At 37.5% G+C, this 16,678-nt stretch overlaps 2 protein-coding genes across 4 annotated transcripts; both read right to left on the bottom strand.

The window, feature by feature from the left end:
* Window positions 1-4,811: 4,811 nt before the first annotated feature.
* gpn2 (GPN-loop GTPase 2) lies at window positions 4,812-7,452 on the bottom strand. Of its 3 annotated transcripts, none has more exons than XM_066683576.1 (6): window positions 7,408-7,452; window positions 6,349-6,792; window positions 6,106-6,262; window positions 5,380-5,540; window positions 5,164-5,294; window positions 4,812-4,963 (listed from the first exon to the last, which is right to left on the bottom strand). In XM_066683576.1, the coding sequence occupies exons 2-6, from the start codon at window positions 6,763-6,765 to the stop codon at window positions 4,891-4,893; spliced, it is 939 nt and encodes a 312-aa protein (XP_066539673.1). In that variant the 5' UTR covers window positions 6,766-6,792; window positions 7,408-7,452; the 3' UTR covers window positions 4,812-4,890. The 3 variants fall into 3 exon arrangements, with proteins under 3 accessions (XP_066539673.1, XP_066539674.1, XP_066539672.1); XM_066683577.1 differs by lacking the exon at window positions 7,408-7,452 and adding an exon at window positions 7,381-7,405; XM_066683575.1 differs by lacking the exon at window positions 7,408-7,452 and having other exon boundaries at window positions 6,349-7,400.
* Window positions 7,453-11,171: 3,719 nt separating this feature from the next.
* On the bottom strand, window positions 11,172-16,271 carry snip1 (Smad nuclear interacting protein). Its single transcript, XM_066682632.1, has 4 exons — window positions 15,996-16,271; window positions 15,016-15,145; window positions 14,143-14,669; window positions 11,172-12,066 (listed from the first exon to the last, which is right to left on the bottom strand). Exons 1-4 carry the CDS (start codon window positions 16,121-16,123, stop codon window positions 11,796-11,798), a joined length of 1,056 nt encoding a protein of 351 aa, XP_066538729.1. The 5' UTR covers window positions 16,124-16,271; the 3' UTR covers window positions 11,172-11,795.
* Window positions 16,272-16,678: the final 407 nt, after the last annotated feature.

Below are 16,678 nucleotides of genomic sequence, written 5' to 3' on the forward strand. Positions count from 1 at the left end.
ATCACAAAATAACCTCTATCTATTTATACTGTGGTTCAGCTTGGACCCTGAAAGAAATGGAGACTGGATCTCACGGGAGAAAATATTTCTCTTTAGAAGAATAACATGGTCTCTTGTTCCTCACATCTCTCCCCACCCCCCTCTCAGCTCTCTCCTCTCCCTGCCTGGCTCTCTCTAGCTGAAGCCTTGCTGCTTGCAAAAGAAGCACAACTCTGGTGCTGAGCATGGGGGATGGGCAGCGCACAGCAGCTTTAATGCAGTGCGGAGCTGCTAGGAGCCTGCTGCTGGCCTACTCCTCCTGCCTTGGCCTGTGAAGGAGGGAGATACCTTCATATTTTTCTGTAACACTTGAGAGCTACATTTTCAGATTAGATTTAAATAGTTTAATTCATCACATTCACATATATTTAAATATTTTGCACAACTATGAAAATTATAATTGTGGAATAATAACCTTCAGTTCAACCCAACATATATCTGAAACGTTTTTATACATAAATACTACACTTTTGTTACAGGAAATCTGAACTTGTATAATTTTCTATACCACATAAGCATGTGAAGAGGACAGAAAAATAGCAGAAAATTGAGGGGATAATCGGCTATAAATATATACTTTTTGGACTGCTGCACTTAGAGGAAAAATACATTCTTTAATTTACATGCTTTATGTTACGTAAAATATTAATCCACATTCTTTTGCTTTGAGTCTCATTAAATGAATGTTTACCTGCAATTTAACATCATTTTATCATTGTATATAACATCAACACTCACAAGCATTTTTATCTCTTTGTCTTGGAAACAATGGGTTCTTGTATTTCAGATCATAGGAAATTCTGATTTCAAATACACTTTATTAAACAGAAGTTTACATATTTGAATATATGCATACCTTCTTTTTTGTTGGTGATGTGAAATGTAATATGAATATGGTAAAGTATTTATCCATGTTCTGTTGCTTTCCTCCATATTACACAGTCTGGATGGACAGACATGGTAGCATGAGATTTTTGATTATTTCCCACAGTGAAAAAGAAAGAAATGCGTTTTTTACAGTAAATACATCTAAATATGTTCTATTCATATTATTTGCTGAACTTAAACACACCAATTTCTCCCCAGTACATTACATCCAAGAAATAAAGTCATTGTTTATCAAAATATGCTATATTTGTTCCCTGTAAATGACATCTACATTATTTTCTTAAAAAAATAGCAAAATATATAAATTCACTAGGGGCCCCAAAACTGTACTTCACAGAGTGTTTGGAGTAAAGGTTCTCATCGTACATGTTAAAAACAAAAACATATAGATATATATTTTTATATTTTGTACCATAAGTGTTAGAGTATACAGTATGGCATGTAATCCTCATTTGAAAACAGGCATGACCTTAAATATGCCAATAAGCTACACCCAAGGCAAAAGGGAGGAGATTGTTTTGTGGAGCTTCCATTCAATCAGAGGTTCATTCAATCGCTTGTTCTCAGACACACCCCCACATAGGAATCCACAAAGTAACCAGAGCAGACACAGGGAAGTTGGTCCTCGGCCAGCAGGTTGCTGGGCAGCCGTGACACACACAAACTCTTTCTTTGAAGTGTGTTAAGGAGAGAAGTGGCACTCTGGGGGAGCTGGAGCTGGAAAACGTAGCTGTGGGTATGTTCACACAACCTATGCCCCCCTCCCCCACGCATACAACAACCTTCACAAAATGATAACAGTACACCATGCTGCTATAGGCCTACATTACATTGTCAAGAAAACAACTCTCATTATTTGTATTGACCATCAATGTCTTTTATTATACATTCAGATCAAACTTTTATTTTATATAAATATATATATGCCCATTACATGTGAACTCTATATATTTCATATCTTGCCTTTTGTTGTGAATTTTAAACTACTGCTATCTGTATGTTTAATGCTTGAATTACCTCACTACTCCAAATGAAATGACCTTAGAACATCTAATCTTTTTATTATTACACACACACACACACACACACACACACATACAACTACAAGAAGGCATATGGAAAAACTGCATAATATGAACTTAAAATAAGGTAATAAATATATTGTATAAAAATAAAATATTTTGAATTCCAAAGAGTAACAAATAGAGTTAGATGCTATATTTCAGACATGAAATGAGAAGGCCTTAGATATGGAATGAAACGGGTATTTCTATTTGTCAAACTAGTGCATTCATAAGCCTAGGAAGGCAGAAACAAATTTCACATTGCTAACTCCTTCTGCCTGTCTGGCTCCTGTTTTTGCCGCGCAGATTGCACTAATATATGAACTGGATTCTGGATCGACCCTATAATTGCAGCTGCACCTCATGCCTGTTTACATTTACTGTAGCACCATCAAGAATCCTAGAATATCTGTCTAAAGAGAACTTAAAAGTTGTGTCAGTTGTATACAAATAATCTGAATAATATCACAATGTGATGAAATAGCTCATGTGATTTTTTTAAATATACACTGTAAGTAGGCCTGTAGTCCAATGCTTGATCAACAATCCAAATCTTGGTCTGAAACTTAAGTCTCCATTTGGTCAGTGAGCCACAATTTAGCAGCAGTTATAGCTCTCTCCAGTTCAGTAAAGCAGCCATTTGGCCACTGAGAAACACTGAATCCTACAACCGACCTTCCACAGGGTAGGACAATTTGGCAATAGTGGTAACCATCAATGAGACATAATACAATGCACGACGTTATGTTCCCCTTCAATACAAGACTATATATATATATATATATATATATATATATATATATATATATATATATATATATATAAAATGCTAGCCTATTGATTGAACTAGACTTTTGCAAATATGACCCCTGTAATATAATCTTAACTTTACATCCGTCATATAAATGTATAGTCGTCAACATATATATCATATGTGAAATTAGTATATTCTTAATACAGATAATGTCTTATTTTCTGGATAATGTAAAATAAAATGTGAGTGAATATCTTATATTAGGAACCAATCAAAAAAATATATAACCACAATATGAATTATATTAACATTCAGTGTTAGGTGTTGGAAAAAGCTTCCAAATTCCTCAAGATTAAAAACGTATAAAATTAAAAAATGCATGAGTAAAAAAATAGCAAGGAATAGTTAAAAGGCTCATTTTGTGGCTGATTGAAGCTTAACAGTAACAGCAACTTTGGTGTCTAATTAAATCCTAAATAATTGTATTGTCTTTTATATATCGTGTATAAATCTGTCCTTTCCTACAAGAGTACTTGTATAATAGGCCACAGAAACCTGCATTTAACCCTTGCTAAAATCAGTACAATAACTTGAAGCAGTGACATGGATCTTAAAGTTATGAGATAAATCATGTACAGAATCATCTTTTCTTTCCGAGCACCTCAGGTATTCTGTCCTTAAACATCATTGTCTTTTTCTGTGATTAAATATGAAAGTTTCTCACTCCCTCTGAGGGCTTTTGATTAAAACAAGCATTTTAATTCAGAGCTTCGAATGCTGTCTTATTAAAATTATTTTAATGTAAACGTTGATTTAATAACATCAAATATACCGTGTAATGCCTACTTCTATGCTTTTTCCTGTGTTGCTAAAAATCCACTTCGTGTTTTAGTTGAGCTCCGCTACACCGAGTGCGCTAAGAGGCGAAGCACAGCTCTTTCGACCCACGTCTGCTTCCGCGGATCACACAAGTATGCGTTAAGGTGATTATTTGCGCAAAACATTTAATAGGGAGTGATGTGACATAGGTTGTACAAAGAGCTTCGATATGATCATTAAATCCCCCAAACCATTATTTTCGAGGAGAAAAGAAAGCAAAAAAAAGACTAGTTCTTAAATCACGAGGGACTATATAACATAGTTGTCATCTCTCCCTCGCATGTACAATGCATTCCTGTGTTACTCCGCTGGTGATGGGGCCTTTACAAGGTCCGTCCACGCTGCACATGATGGGGAAGGAGGACCAACTGCAGTATTTCTCCCATGAAACAAGACTGTGACTAAAACCTAAGGCCAGGAGAAAACAGGGACACAATTTTCAACTTCTATTAGCACATGTGCTAACATTTTATACTGCGTAGGATATAATAAATTATAATCAACCACTGTCAAAAAATTCCACCACCCACTCTGTCCTCCTATTCAAGGACAAGAACCATAAACTCTGACCATAACCACGACTCTTTCAGAATTTACGCGATCTGCTCACAGAAATTAATAAACGGTCTGTGAATCTGCCTGAAAAATCAGCAGACTCCTTGCACTTTGCTAAACTAATCTACATACGTGTTTTAGTGTGACAGCGCTCTCTGGTGGTTCGCAGTTTAGAAGCTCAAATCAAACAGTTTAAAGCGCCCTAAACGCTTGGACTACGTTTTTACGAGCTACATTCATGTCGTTTATTAATATATTTATAATATGGTTTAAGATTTTGACATCTACATTGTATTGCTGCATGGGAATATAAGGCCCCATCAATTAAATACAGTAATATGCAGTTTTTTCTCTTTTAAATATAGAACATTTTTCTTGAATCTTGATGCTAGTCTCTAGATTATTATTTCATAGAGGGCCCTATACATTTTTTACATAATAGATGTAATTAATTTAAAATAAAATATACAGAAAGTTATACTGATAATATAAAACAAACCATTTATAATCACAAGGACAAATTCAGTTCCAGCCTCTGAAGGTTTTTTTTTTTTCTCAATTAGATTTAGGCTTACAGGATTGATATCTTCCCTCAATACATGAACAACTTGCCCATTAAAATATTAATGCATTTCACTTCAGTAAAATACCAAACAGTTAGATAAGGCTTTTATTACAAATACAAAAACAAACAAACAAAAACACCCACAATTATAAATCCATGACCTCTTCTTCCAAAGACTTTTTGCTGAGCTCCACATATTTCTCTTGCACTGCGAGAGTTCTGGAAACAAATATTAAGGAAGGTGCAAACATATATTATCTGTCCTATGGAATCTGTCGTTACTGGGATCTGCAGACTTTTATTTACTAATCCATTAGAACCAAATTTACTAATTCATAAAATATATTAATTAAAATTAGTCTAAAAAGAACACATGGAAACAGGGTTATGGGAACGAGAGCATGATTGGTTAAGGATACGAGTCGAACTGAAAATCTGCACCCACAGCAGCAGACATCATGGCCTGCAGATTCCTCTCCTCCAAGTCTCCAAAACAGTAGCCGTTGGCCTTGTCCACTGCACATAGGACTTGCATCATGCTATTTTTATCCTGCTTTCATAGATAAGGGGTTATTATTTAAACTTGTATGTTCTAAGAAATTGATAGTGGCATGGAAGAGAGAAACAAAACTTGCCTGCACATTCAGAGGCACAAAAGATACCAGACTGTAGTCCTGAATCACCTCAGACAGCTTTACATTCAGGCGATGGAACTTGCTGAAAAAGGGATCAGCAGCTAGGTGCTCCACCAGGTAGGATAAATCCATAACCTCCGTGTAGAAATCAAGGTTGAATGCTATAAGGTATGAAAAGGCATGACATACATATATATAGTTCCTTCTTTATTCATTCATTGCCTGTAAACACTTGTCTAGTTCCGGGTGGGACCCCAAAATCACTGGGTGCAAGTCAGGAACACACCCTGATGGGGGAAACCAGTCTGTCTATCTGTGTTTAATATCATACACTGAGAAAATTGAATATATATATATATATATATTATATATACACACACACACACACACACATGTTTTTCATGGTGACTGTGAGGAGATGGAGTTCCCCATATGTCTGCATGGGTTTCCTTCAAGTACTCTGGTTTCCTCCCATAGTCCAAAAACACGCTGGTGGTGGATTGGCTACTAAAAATTAACCATGTGTATGAGTGAGTGTAGCCCTGCAAAGGACTGACACCCCTGTCCTGGGTGTGTTCCTGCTTTGCACCAGTGATTCCAGGTAGGCTTCAGACTCATCGCGATTCTGAACTGGATAAGCGGTTACAGACAGTGAATGAATGTTTGCACACTGTGTTATTCATAAGTCAGTGATGTCTATGATGAAGGTATGAGATGTTTCCTCACCCAGCTTGCCATACTGTTCAATAAGATCCATCTTGGAGAGAACATTGACATGAGGTAGTTCCACTTGGAGCATAGTGGAGAGAGAAGTGCAAAGCACAGAGATGAACTTGGCTGGATCAGCACAATAATGAGAGTCCACCAGATGCACTGCAGTCAACTAAAAACATATGTAAAAGTTACTGAAAAGAATATCATTATGGTGATTCTACATTCAGCTTCAACAGTCTGCCATTGGTTACTCACCCTGAAATTCCACTTGGACAGCTGGGCAAATATATTTCTGACTGAGCTGTTGTGAGTGTAGAGCTCCACCTGGCCAGGGCAGTCAAATAGGAAATAGTATTCCTGGTGCTCCTTCAGTTTACCTTCTAACCAGTCCAAATTGGCCTCCAGGTATTCCATACAGTAAATAAGACCACCATTAGGGCCTAGTTTCAGACCCTCCATCACATCATCCAGGGTGACAAGCTCTGATATGTCCACTGCACTTGAGTATGGGAGACCCTCATTTGCAGGGTCCAGGTTTATGACCACGACTTTGCGGCCAGTGTGGCTCAAGAACTCCTGCATTGCTCGACAGTAGGTTGTTTTACCTGAGCCAGGTGGGCCAATAACAACCTGCCCAAACCTCAGACAAGAACGCGGGGGTCCAGAGGACATTTTTATGGATGTTCGTCAATGCCAGGGCTGAATGATTAATGGGATTTATATCAAAATCACAATTTCAAATCACTATGGCTACAGATAGTTCTTATATTACTGACAGTTGTATTAAGGTATAAATATAAAATATATATACATATATCACAGAATTGGCATTAAGGATTAATTTATAGAAATTAATGGCGCCTGGATTTTAATCATATAATCGCAAAATCTTATTGCAATTGCAGAATTTCCCCTAAGTTGTCAGCCCCAAACACGATACAAAATCAATGTAAAAAATAATAAAGACAAAATCCTCCAAAATAACTGAAGAATGTCATCAATGAACAATTTAAAAAATAAACTAGAATGACAGATCTTTAATTGTTTTGTTAATAACGACCTATCCAACATTTAACTTATTAAGCAACGTGAAATATGAACAGCCATACATTAAACTGACTAACTAATCTAAAAGGAACATGCTTGGTTACAAAACCAATAATCAGCTATCTACCACAAGCAAAATAAATAATAATCCCAAAAAGCCAACAATGAAAAAAACATTTTTCAATTTTAAAAATGTCCAAAAACAAATGCATCAACAACGTGAGCAAATGCGTAGCTAACCTAACACCCCGCCACCATCTTGCCCACCTTCAGAATAAAAGTCTCTTTAGACGGTTGATCCAAGGTTTCGTCCCAAACGGCACACAGCTGTACTACACAGAAGTGTATTATGTGCTGTGCTACGTAGTTTGGAAGCAGTCCAAGTTGCTCTGGTCAACGCAGTTTAATTTTTGAAAGAATTAAACACAGGAATATGATGTTTTATGAACAGCTTAAGCTTAAACTTATTAAACTGCCTGTTACATATTACTGTATAACAACTCTCATTTATTTCAGAAGTTGAAAAGACAAGCCAAAAGCTATATTGAAATACAAAGTTGTCAAACATAAGTAAAATGTGGATATCCTATGGACAAAAGTACTGGGACACTGGGTCTACTGGAGCTTTTATGACATCCCATTCAAAATCCTTAGAGATTAATATGGAGTTTAGTTTTAGGAATAGTGCAGTTTCAAAAGAGAAACAATGAGCTGTTAACCCTTTCTTCTTATTTAACTTGTAATAATAATAATAATAATAATAATAATAATACTTAATGGACTTAATATAACACTGTGGACCAACATCATCAAATCAAATTCTCCCCACACCATCACTGATTGTGGAAGCTTCACACTAGATCTCAGGCAGCTTGAATTGTGTGGATAAGTGGATTGACACAAGGAATGTGACAGTTGTAGCCCATGCCCTGGGTACGTCTGTGTGTGGTGGCTCTTGAAGCACTGACTCCCACAGCAGTCCACTCCTTGTAAGCCCAGACTGATTTATTTCAAACATTTATTCTTTTAATCATCAATATTAAAATAACTAAATGCTTGAAACAGGTCACTTTGTTTTTAATGAATCTATATAATAAATAAGTTTCACATTTGAATTGAATTACTGAAATAAATGAAGTTTTTGTTGATATTCTAATTGATTGAGATGTACCTGTTCATAATTTTTCATTTAAAGGTGTTTAGTTGAATTTATTATGTAACCAGGGCCTAATGGTGTGTCATATTGAGTGTACAAGTATGCACCTGAGATCTTGAAGTTTTTGTGGAGGTTGATGGAGAAAGGGGTCATTCCAGAAAAGTGGAGAAGATCAAGTGGTATCCTTATCCCTAAGGAGAAAGATGCTGTGTGTATAGAACAGTTTCTGCTTATAAGTCTTCTTAATGTGGAGGGTAAGATTTTCTTTATTGTGACAGTGCGGAGACTTGCTGCTTATTTTAAAGCAAACAAATTAATTGATATGTCAGTACAAAAGGTAGGTGTTTCTGGCTTTGCAGGATGTTTAGAACATAGCAGCATGATCTGGCATCAGATTCAGACAGCAAATAAAGAGGGTAGAGATCTACATGTCATTTTCCTAGATTTAGCGAATGCGTTTGGCTCAGTGCCACATAAACTTATGTGGAAAGCCTTTGAATTTTTCCAGGTGCCAGATAAGGTTACTAGGCTTGTTAAAGCATATGTTGAGGACATTCAGTTATGTTTTTGTACAGGGGAATTTGTTAAATTATGGCAGTGGTTAGAAATATATTGGCTGGATGTACAATTTCAACATTAGCATTTACGATGCCGACGGAAGTAGTAATCACAGTCCCTAAGTGGGTTGTAGGTGGGGAGAGGTTGAACGATGGTACTTGACTTTCCCCAATCAGGGCTTACATGACCACCCTGATGCCTGCTGTACGCGGCGATTGCTGGGGATAATCTAAGTTTGGCTAGGCTGAAAGTTAAACCGAGGAAGTCAAAAAGTTTGTCAATTGTCAAAGGCGTGCAACAGAAGCGTCACAAGCAAAACAAGGCCAGTGGCTTCGCTGGGAGAATCTAGAGAAGCGGAAGATCACTTGGCAAGAATTGTGGGAGATGGAAGCAAGTCGTATTAAGTTTTTGCTTGGAGCAACTTATGTCCTTCCAACTTCACAATATCTTGGACAGTGGGTAGGTGAAGACCTTAGTTGTAGATTATGTACAGGAATTGGCATGCTGCAGCATATTCTATCAGCTTGTAAGGTTAGTTTGTCACAGAGGAAGTATACATGGAGACATAATCAGGACAGCAAACACTTAGAGGTAAATGCATTGAGGATTGGTTGTAGTAATAAAAATGATTAAATTTGTGCATGAGGGGGAACATATTAGAAAGCATGCACAATCTATAAATATTGGTAGATGGGGTGAAGCACAAGATTGGAAATTGCTGGTGGAGTTAGGTAAAAAACTGCGGTCCCAGAGTGCATTGCATTAACTACACTTTAGGCCAGATATGGTACCGTACTCTGTAAGCAAACAGATCATTTATTTCATAGAGTTAACAGTTACATTTGAGGTTGCAGTAGACGAAGCATTCGAAAGGAAGAAACTGAAATACGCAGACTTCGGCTGAGGTGTGGGAACGCGGGTGGCAGGCATGTTAGACCGGTGGAGATAGGTGTTAGGGGATTTGTAGCCAAGTCTGCAACATCCCTGCCTGTTTAGTTCAGCATCAGGGGCTGGAAAGTAAGGGCAGCTGTGAAGGAATTATCGGAAACAGCTGAAAGGTCTAGTCAGTGGTTGTGGATAAGGAGAACACAGACTAGTGGGTGAAATGCACTGTAGATGTGGTGGTTGGTGATGTAGCATGTAAATATCACATGGAACTGGTGACACTAATCATGCATTAACAGAGCCAGTGGGGCTAGGTACAGCCTTAGTTACTAGGGAGGCCAGTGTGGATTTACGGTTGTTGAAGCTTAAGGGTAAGATAGGACTGTATAGCTAGCTTGGAGGAGTGTGGGTCTGGGACACCAGACTTCACTGTTGAGCCTTCAGGAGGTGTCGTGAGCTTAATTCTGTGAAACACTGACGAGGTGCCTACATGATGACCCCTGTGAAGAGTTAGTAATGCAGTGGGTGATTTGGGTACTCCTGTGATGGGCTCAATGAGTAACCGTAGATGTTAAGGGTAGCTGATTGCTGATCGGGTCATAAATGGCCACAGCAACCTTAGGGTGTAGCTGTAGGATTAGAACAATAGAAATTGTATGGCTGCTGGTAGGAAAAATGTAGAGCTGTAATGGATTGGCATAGGATATTTCACATCTTATTTTGTGTATGATTACAATTTTCAATTCACAGGTTGATTAAACATTCAGCATATTTACAGAGAGGATTTTATATCTAGCATAAGTTTTTGTGAACCTGTCAATCAAAAATACACAAAGAACCAAATCAGATACCCAAGCTGAGAGCTGAGGTTTCCCGTCACATAAATCATGTAAATTTTTTTCCATTAGTATTACACAGGCTGTTTTGTTACTACACGTGTATAAAGATAAATTGAGAATTTGTAAATGGCAATTGTTCTGATTTGCTGTCCTGTGTATCGTGTCTTTTTCAAAAAGGGTTTTAGGCTGAAATATTCAATATGACTACAATAGGAATGGCTTAGCCAACCATCTGCAGGCTGAAAAGTCGAAAAACAATTTTAGTAAGAACTGTTACGTAATTCAGTAAATCTTGTAATTAAATTTATATTGTATCCTAGCCTCAACATTTAGTTTTGCAATCTATTTGAGTTATTTAATAAAAAAGTGCTCTATAGCAATACAGGTTGCTAAGATTAGCGACATTAATAATTCCACAAGTATTTTCATCAGTTTAGGTTTTACTAAGCAAGTTTGCACGCATGAGCAAAAGTTAAAAAAAAAAAAAAAAACACTTTTCTGCATGCACTCTCTTTTTATATTTTATGTCATTTTACTCATTTATACCTTGCCTTGGCTAAGTGATGTTATGTTCAAACAAATCACAAACACATTTATTGCCTGTTTTTATTTTACAGTACAAAACATCTAAAATGCAAACAGGATATGGATTGGCAACCCAACACTTTGAAGCAAAATGCCAATATTCATGAACCAAAATACAGTCTTAAGCTGTCTTAATTTTACAGGGCAAAAATAACATTTCACTGACAGGAAACATTAAACAAACAAAAAAAGCGCTTATTACCTAAGAGATATAATCATTTAAACTAAAATGCAAGTGAAACACCGTCCACATTGACACCCAATATATTTACAATGCCAGAATCTGTCTATAACATTTTAACAAATTATCTAAAATATATTTTATTTAAGTAATTGGCTCTGGCACTGAGCACTTGGTTTGAAAGGACTACATTTGGGCAGTGCCAGACAATGCAAAGCTGTCTGATATAATGCTGTCCACCTGAGAATAAGTGTAATACACAGAAAGTAGTCAAGATGAAATGCATGTCTTAATAAACCTTGTCCACAAAGTAATGGTCATGTGAAAATATTTAATAAAAGAAAACCCATCAACATCTGGGTCAAAATCACAGCGATCTTGATTGTATAATTGAAGCTCTTTTCAAGAGCCCAGTACAAGAAAAGTACTTTGGTGAACACAAGACTGATGACTACTCATCAAGACCTTCATCATCATCCTCCTCCTCCTCCTCCTCCTCCTTCTTAGCATCAACCTCAGCTGTGTCAGAAAATTCATGCAGGAGGACATACTCCCGGCTACTGAAGCCAAATTTCAGCACATCTTTCTCTTTGAGCTCATAGTAACGCTGAGGTTCGATACGCTGATTGTTCAGGAATGTGCCATTACCTGAACCAAGGTCAATAATATAGGGTTTCACCCTCCTGCCTGTGGTTCCGTCTGCTCGTGTATGTTCCACCAACCTGAAATGACAAATGCATAGCATTACTCATTCATTCACTCACTCACTCACTCTCTATAACCGCTTATCCAGTTCATGACTCTATCCAGAGTCATGGTTCGGCTGCGGAGCCCACCTGGAATCACTGGGTGCAAAGCAGAAACAAACCCTGAATGTGGTACGAGTCCATCACAGGGCATATAGCATAGCATTATATTTTAGGTTTAACTAATTAAAGGAAATGTTTGTGGAGGTAGGGAACTGCAGTTCTCTCTGGTTTGTTTATGTTTAGAAGTGCTGTGTCTTTTAAGGTGAATGGCATGTTTGAAGAGGAAAAATGACTGCTGTTTTTATATAGCTGATGTTTAACTTATCTGCAATTTTTTTTTATCACAGGAACACATTTGTAATTAGAGTTAAGTTTTTTAGCAATTCTGCCTGTTTACTTTCATACTCTTAGCAATCTCCTGAATTTAGAGTGGGTTCCTACCCAAATAATCTGAAACAGCAAAAATTAGTTAACATTACCCACACATGAAGCAGAATAAAGCAATACCCTCATCTCTTTTTATGATTTTTAACTCTTTGCTACTTTTCTTCCATGTGAAGGGAGAGATGAAGCCTAGTATATCTGACCGCTTTGTTTTTTTTAGTCATTTACTGACAGCAGGGCTTTGTAAACACATTGGACTGGTTTCCAGCACACAAACAGACTGGAGAGCTATCAAATGGTGAGGAAATATCATCTGAATTTTATAAATATATCACACACATTACTCTGTCAACTTAGGCTCTGTTTAAAAAAAGTAATTTATGAGGTAGAAGAGAAAAAAACTAATAATAATTTTAACAAATCTGGTAAAATGATTAATTTATTGGAACACTAGGTAAGATTTGGTGTATTTGCTCTTGGCCCCTCTACAGTTCCATCCCTCCATCCATTTTCCACAGCTTATCCGAGCCCCCTACAGTTGCAGAGTGTAATTCACTTCTACAGCACTATCCTGAAAGTGGGAGGGGCGGGGTGGGAGGTTGATTTCCTACCCTCCTCCACAAGTAACATAGTGCAGTTTCTGTAGAGATTCGGTTTGCCCTATTACAGGTCAGTGTAGCACTACAATCATTTCTGAAGTTGTAATTTTATGGTAAAAATAAAACAATACTATTGTGTGTTAAAATTTCCTGATTTATCATGTACTTTAAGGCATTAAAATACACAGCACTTAATACACTTGCTACAAAATAAATCACAATAAATAATGTAAAAAGATTAAAGGTGATGTTCATGATTGTAATTAAAAAACATTTTTTATAAAATGTTTCCTCAGCACTTGCTAGCTCTCCAGTCTGTTTGTGTTGGAAACCAGTCTAATGTGTTTACAAATCCCCAGTGTCTGTAAATTAGTAAGAAAACTAACTGTTTTGGTCCATTATGCTAGGCTTCCTCTCTCTCTGCTCATGGGAGAGGAAAGGAATCTGAGAGAACTCCATACATTCAAAAGCAAAAATCCAAAAATGAGGATATTGCTTCAAAGGTAGGTAATATTAACTTTTTGTCTTGCTGTTTCAGATCACTTAAGGTGAAAGGAGATGGCTAACTGCATTACTGAATGTGCTAAAAAATTAAATTGCTTGAGTTTCTGTGGTAACTCAAACACTGAATACAAACTTACAGACAAGTTAAAATTTCAGCCACATAAAAAGTCATTTTTCCCCCTCGAACATACTGTTCCAACGTAAAGGATGGAAATCCTGAACATAAACAACCCAGAGAGAATTGAATTTCCCCACAATCTTAGACATCCCCTTTGACTACTATGTTTAAATCTCTGTGTCATTATGATATTGCAGTGCATTCCAGCAATCATCCTCCCTCCCTGAAGCTGCTAGCAATCTGTGCAACATCATGGATTATGAACATGAATTTTCTTCAAATATTAAAGTATCAAATTGAAAACCTTATCAAATGCATCTTTTACAGGGCATAAAATATTAAAAGGTTTTTGGAAATCAACTAATAATTGACAAGGTAAGATTATTATAACAGTAAGACAAATCACACAAATAAAACATTGTCAATGTTGTAAACTCTCTTTACCTGTACTGAAAAACAGCATGCTGTTTGGAACAAGAAGGATGATCAATAGGTATATCAGCTATCTTCCTCTGTCTTCCAAGTAGATAAGCACTCTGTCGATGAATGTACATGACTGGAAGTGGCTCATCATTTTTGAAAGGATATAATCGCCATCTTCTTTTAGGAATCCGGGCTTCAGGAGGTTCATTGTACTTAATAACTACCCCTCTAAACGTGTTGGTGTCTTCTACCAGAGCTCCTGAGAGTTCAAAGTTGGGCTTCTCTTTCTCAGCAGGAGGGTCAGAATCTTCTCCATCCTCACCACCAAAGGCATGGGCCATGTTTTCACTGTTTGCCTCCTGCCTCAGACGATTTTCTCTTCGACGCTCATTGTATTGTTCCCTTTCTGCTTGCTGTTGCTGGTGTAGATGTTCATCTCTCTCATGTGACCTCTCTCTTCGCCGCTCCTGCACTCTTTCACGCTCGTCCTTCCTCTTCACACGCCGATCATCATGCCTATTTCCTCTTTGCCGATGATCATCCTTTTCCTGAAGCAGAAACCACATGCTATTATTCGCATTCAGAAAAGGTCCCAAGTTCTACCCCATTTTTTTAATTGTTTTTTTTCACATGTAATGCTTGTGTTATTAATGTAATAAAACAGATGCAATTAATTTTACCCTGAAATTTTCTAAACCATTGTTATCCCTTAGAATTAAACAGGTTGTTTTTGTTACTGAGTCTTTTACATCACATACTTTTTAGAATCTGTACTTAAACATCAAGAATGCAAAGTCTGAAGTAATGTGTTGGTAAAAATAATAGGATTAACTTTTAAAATGTAAACTTTTTTGGGGGTTTTTTATGGATACTGTCATGTGTCTAGTGTGTCACCCGCTTTATCCGAACATCATCACTGCGATGTGGACTCCGACTCTGTCTGGCTCTGGGAGATCGGTCTCTGTCTCTTTCATGCTTTCGTCCTGATGACTTCTCTTTTCTTCCTGGTGATCTGTCTTTACTTCTATATAAAAGGAACAACAAACAGAAATAAAAATATTTACATTTTAAGGTGCAGATTTGACATACCTACATAATGCTGTAAAAGGCAACATTCGTGTGGTTTACCCATTAAACAGCATGAAATTAAGGACTTTTGCCACTCTCCATACAAGCTTCACAAAGACTGCATGACTAACAGAATTGTTTATCCAGTACACCCCATAAATGTTTGGTCAGAGTGGGATTTTACTATAAAGGGGGTATTATTAGTGTGCAACAATGTTAAGGTAGATGGTATGTGTCAATGTAACATCCACATGCATTCCAGGACCCAACATCTCTCAGCAGGACATTGTAAGAGCATCACACTACATTTACTGGCTTCCTTCTTCTCATAAGACATCTTGTAAGTAATGCACATCCAAAGTAAGTAAGGTAAGTGATGCACATGCAACTGGCCGTCCAAGCGATGTTAAATAAAATGTGATTAATCAGAACAGGCCACAATATTTCATTCTGATACACGCAGATCCAAGTACTAACTAATGCTTATGGGGAAGACCCCCCCACAGGACGTGCATCTCAGCTGACCCAGGAGTTTAACCTTAACAGTCTAGTTGTTGACGGAGTGGCTCAGATCCTTACGCTTGCTCATTTTTCATTCTTACAACATGAACTTTAAGAACTGACTGGTCACTTGCTACCTTAATAAGTGCCACTGGAACGAGGTCTTCGGGGTCTTAAAGCGGTATACATAACTTTTTAGATATATGTTACATAAAGCTTTTGGAGTGAAAGCGAATTAAACGTGATATGTAGTTTTATATTCAGACATATATATTTGTATATAGACGTGTATACAGTGTACAGACCGCTGGTCGAGTCTGGAGTGGGAGCTCTCTCTTTCTCTCTGAGGCCTGGCGGGACTAACCCTCTCCTCTTTGATCTTTATCTTTCCGTCGCAAGCAGGAGACCTTCTCTCACGTTTCCTCTGGTCCATCACGGTAGGGGTGGGATAACTTTGTTCGCAAAGCGGATAGTTAGTTTCTGAAGTCCACACACCGAAAAACAAAAAACTTCTCCATCCCCACCTTCCGCCGCTCCGCGTACTTTCACGAAAAGAGTCCCGTGTGAACCTGAGATCGTAACTTTAGTTCCGCTTCCCCAGGAACTTGCACGCCCTCTGGTGGTGAGATCAAGCCAAATACTTGAAGCCTGTCTGCAGAAGGGGTAAGTTAAATTCCAGATCTAGGAAGAACACCCCTATGGCAAGCCGTTTTAATATTAGTCCATACAAAACATTGAATTGTCAATCTAATTATAATCTACCAATTTCACCACCGGGGTTATTATATTTATATATATATATATATATAATCTGTAATCACCGCGACCCTGAAATGGAAAAGCGGAAAAGAAGATATATGTATGTATGTATATTGGGCGCAAGGCGGGAATACACCCTGGAGGGAGCGCCAGTCCTTCACAGTGAAACACACACACACACACACACACATTCACTCACACACCTACGGAGACTTTTAAGTCGCCAATC

The sequence above is a fragment of the Hoplias malabaricus genome, chromosome 10, assembly GCF_029633855.1.
Source record: "Hoplias malabaricus isolate fHopMal1 chromosome 10, fHopMal1.hap1, whole genome shotgun sequence".
Classification (NCBI taxonomy): domain Eukaryota; kingdom Metazoa; phylum Chordata; class Actinopteri; order Characiformes; family Erythrinidae; genus Hoplias; species Hoplias malabaricus.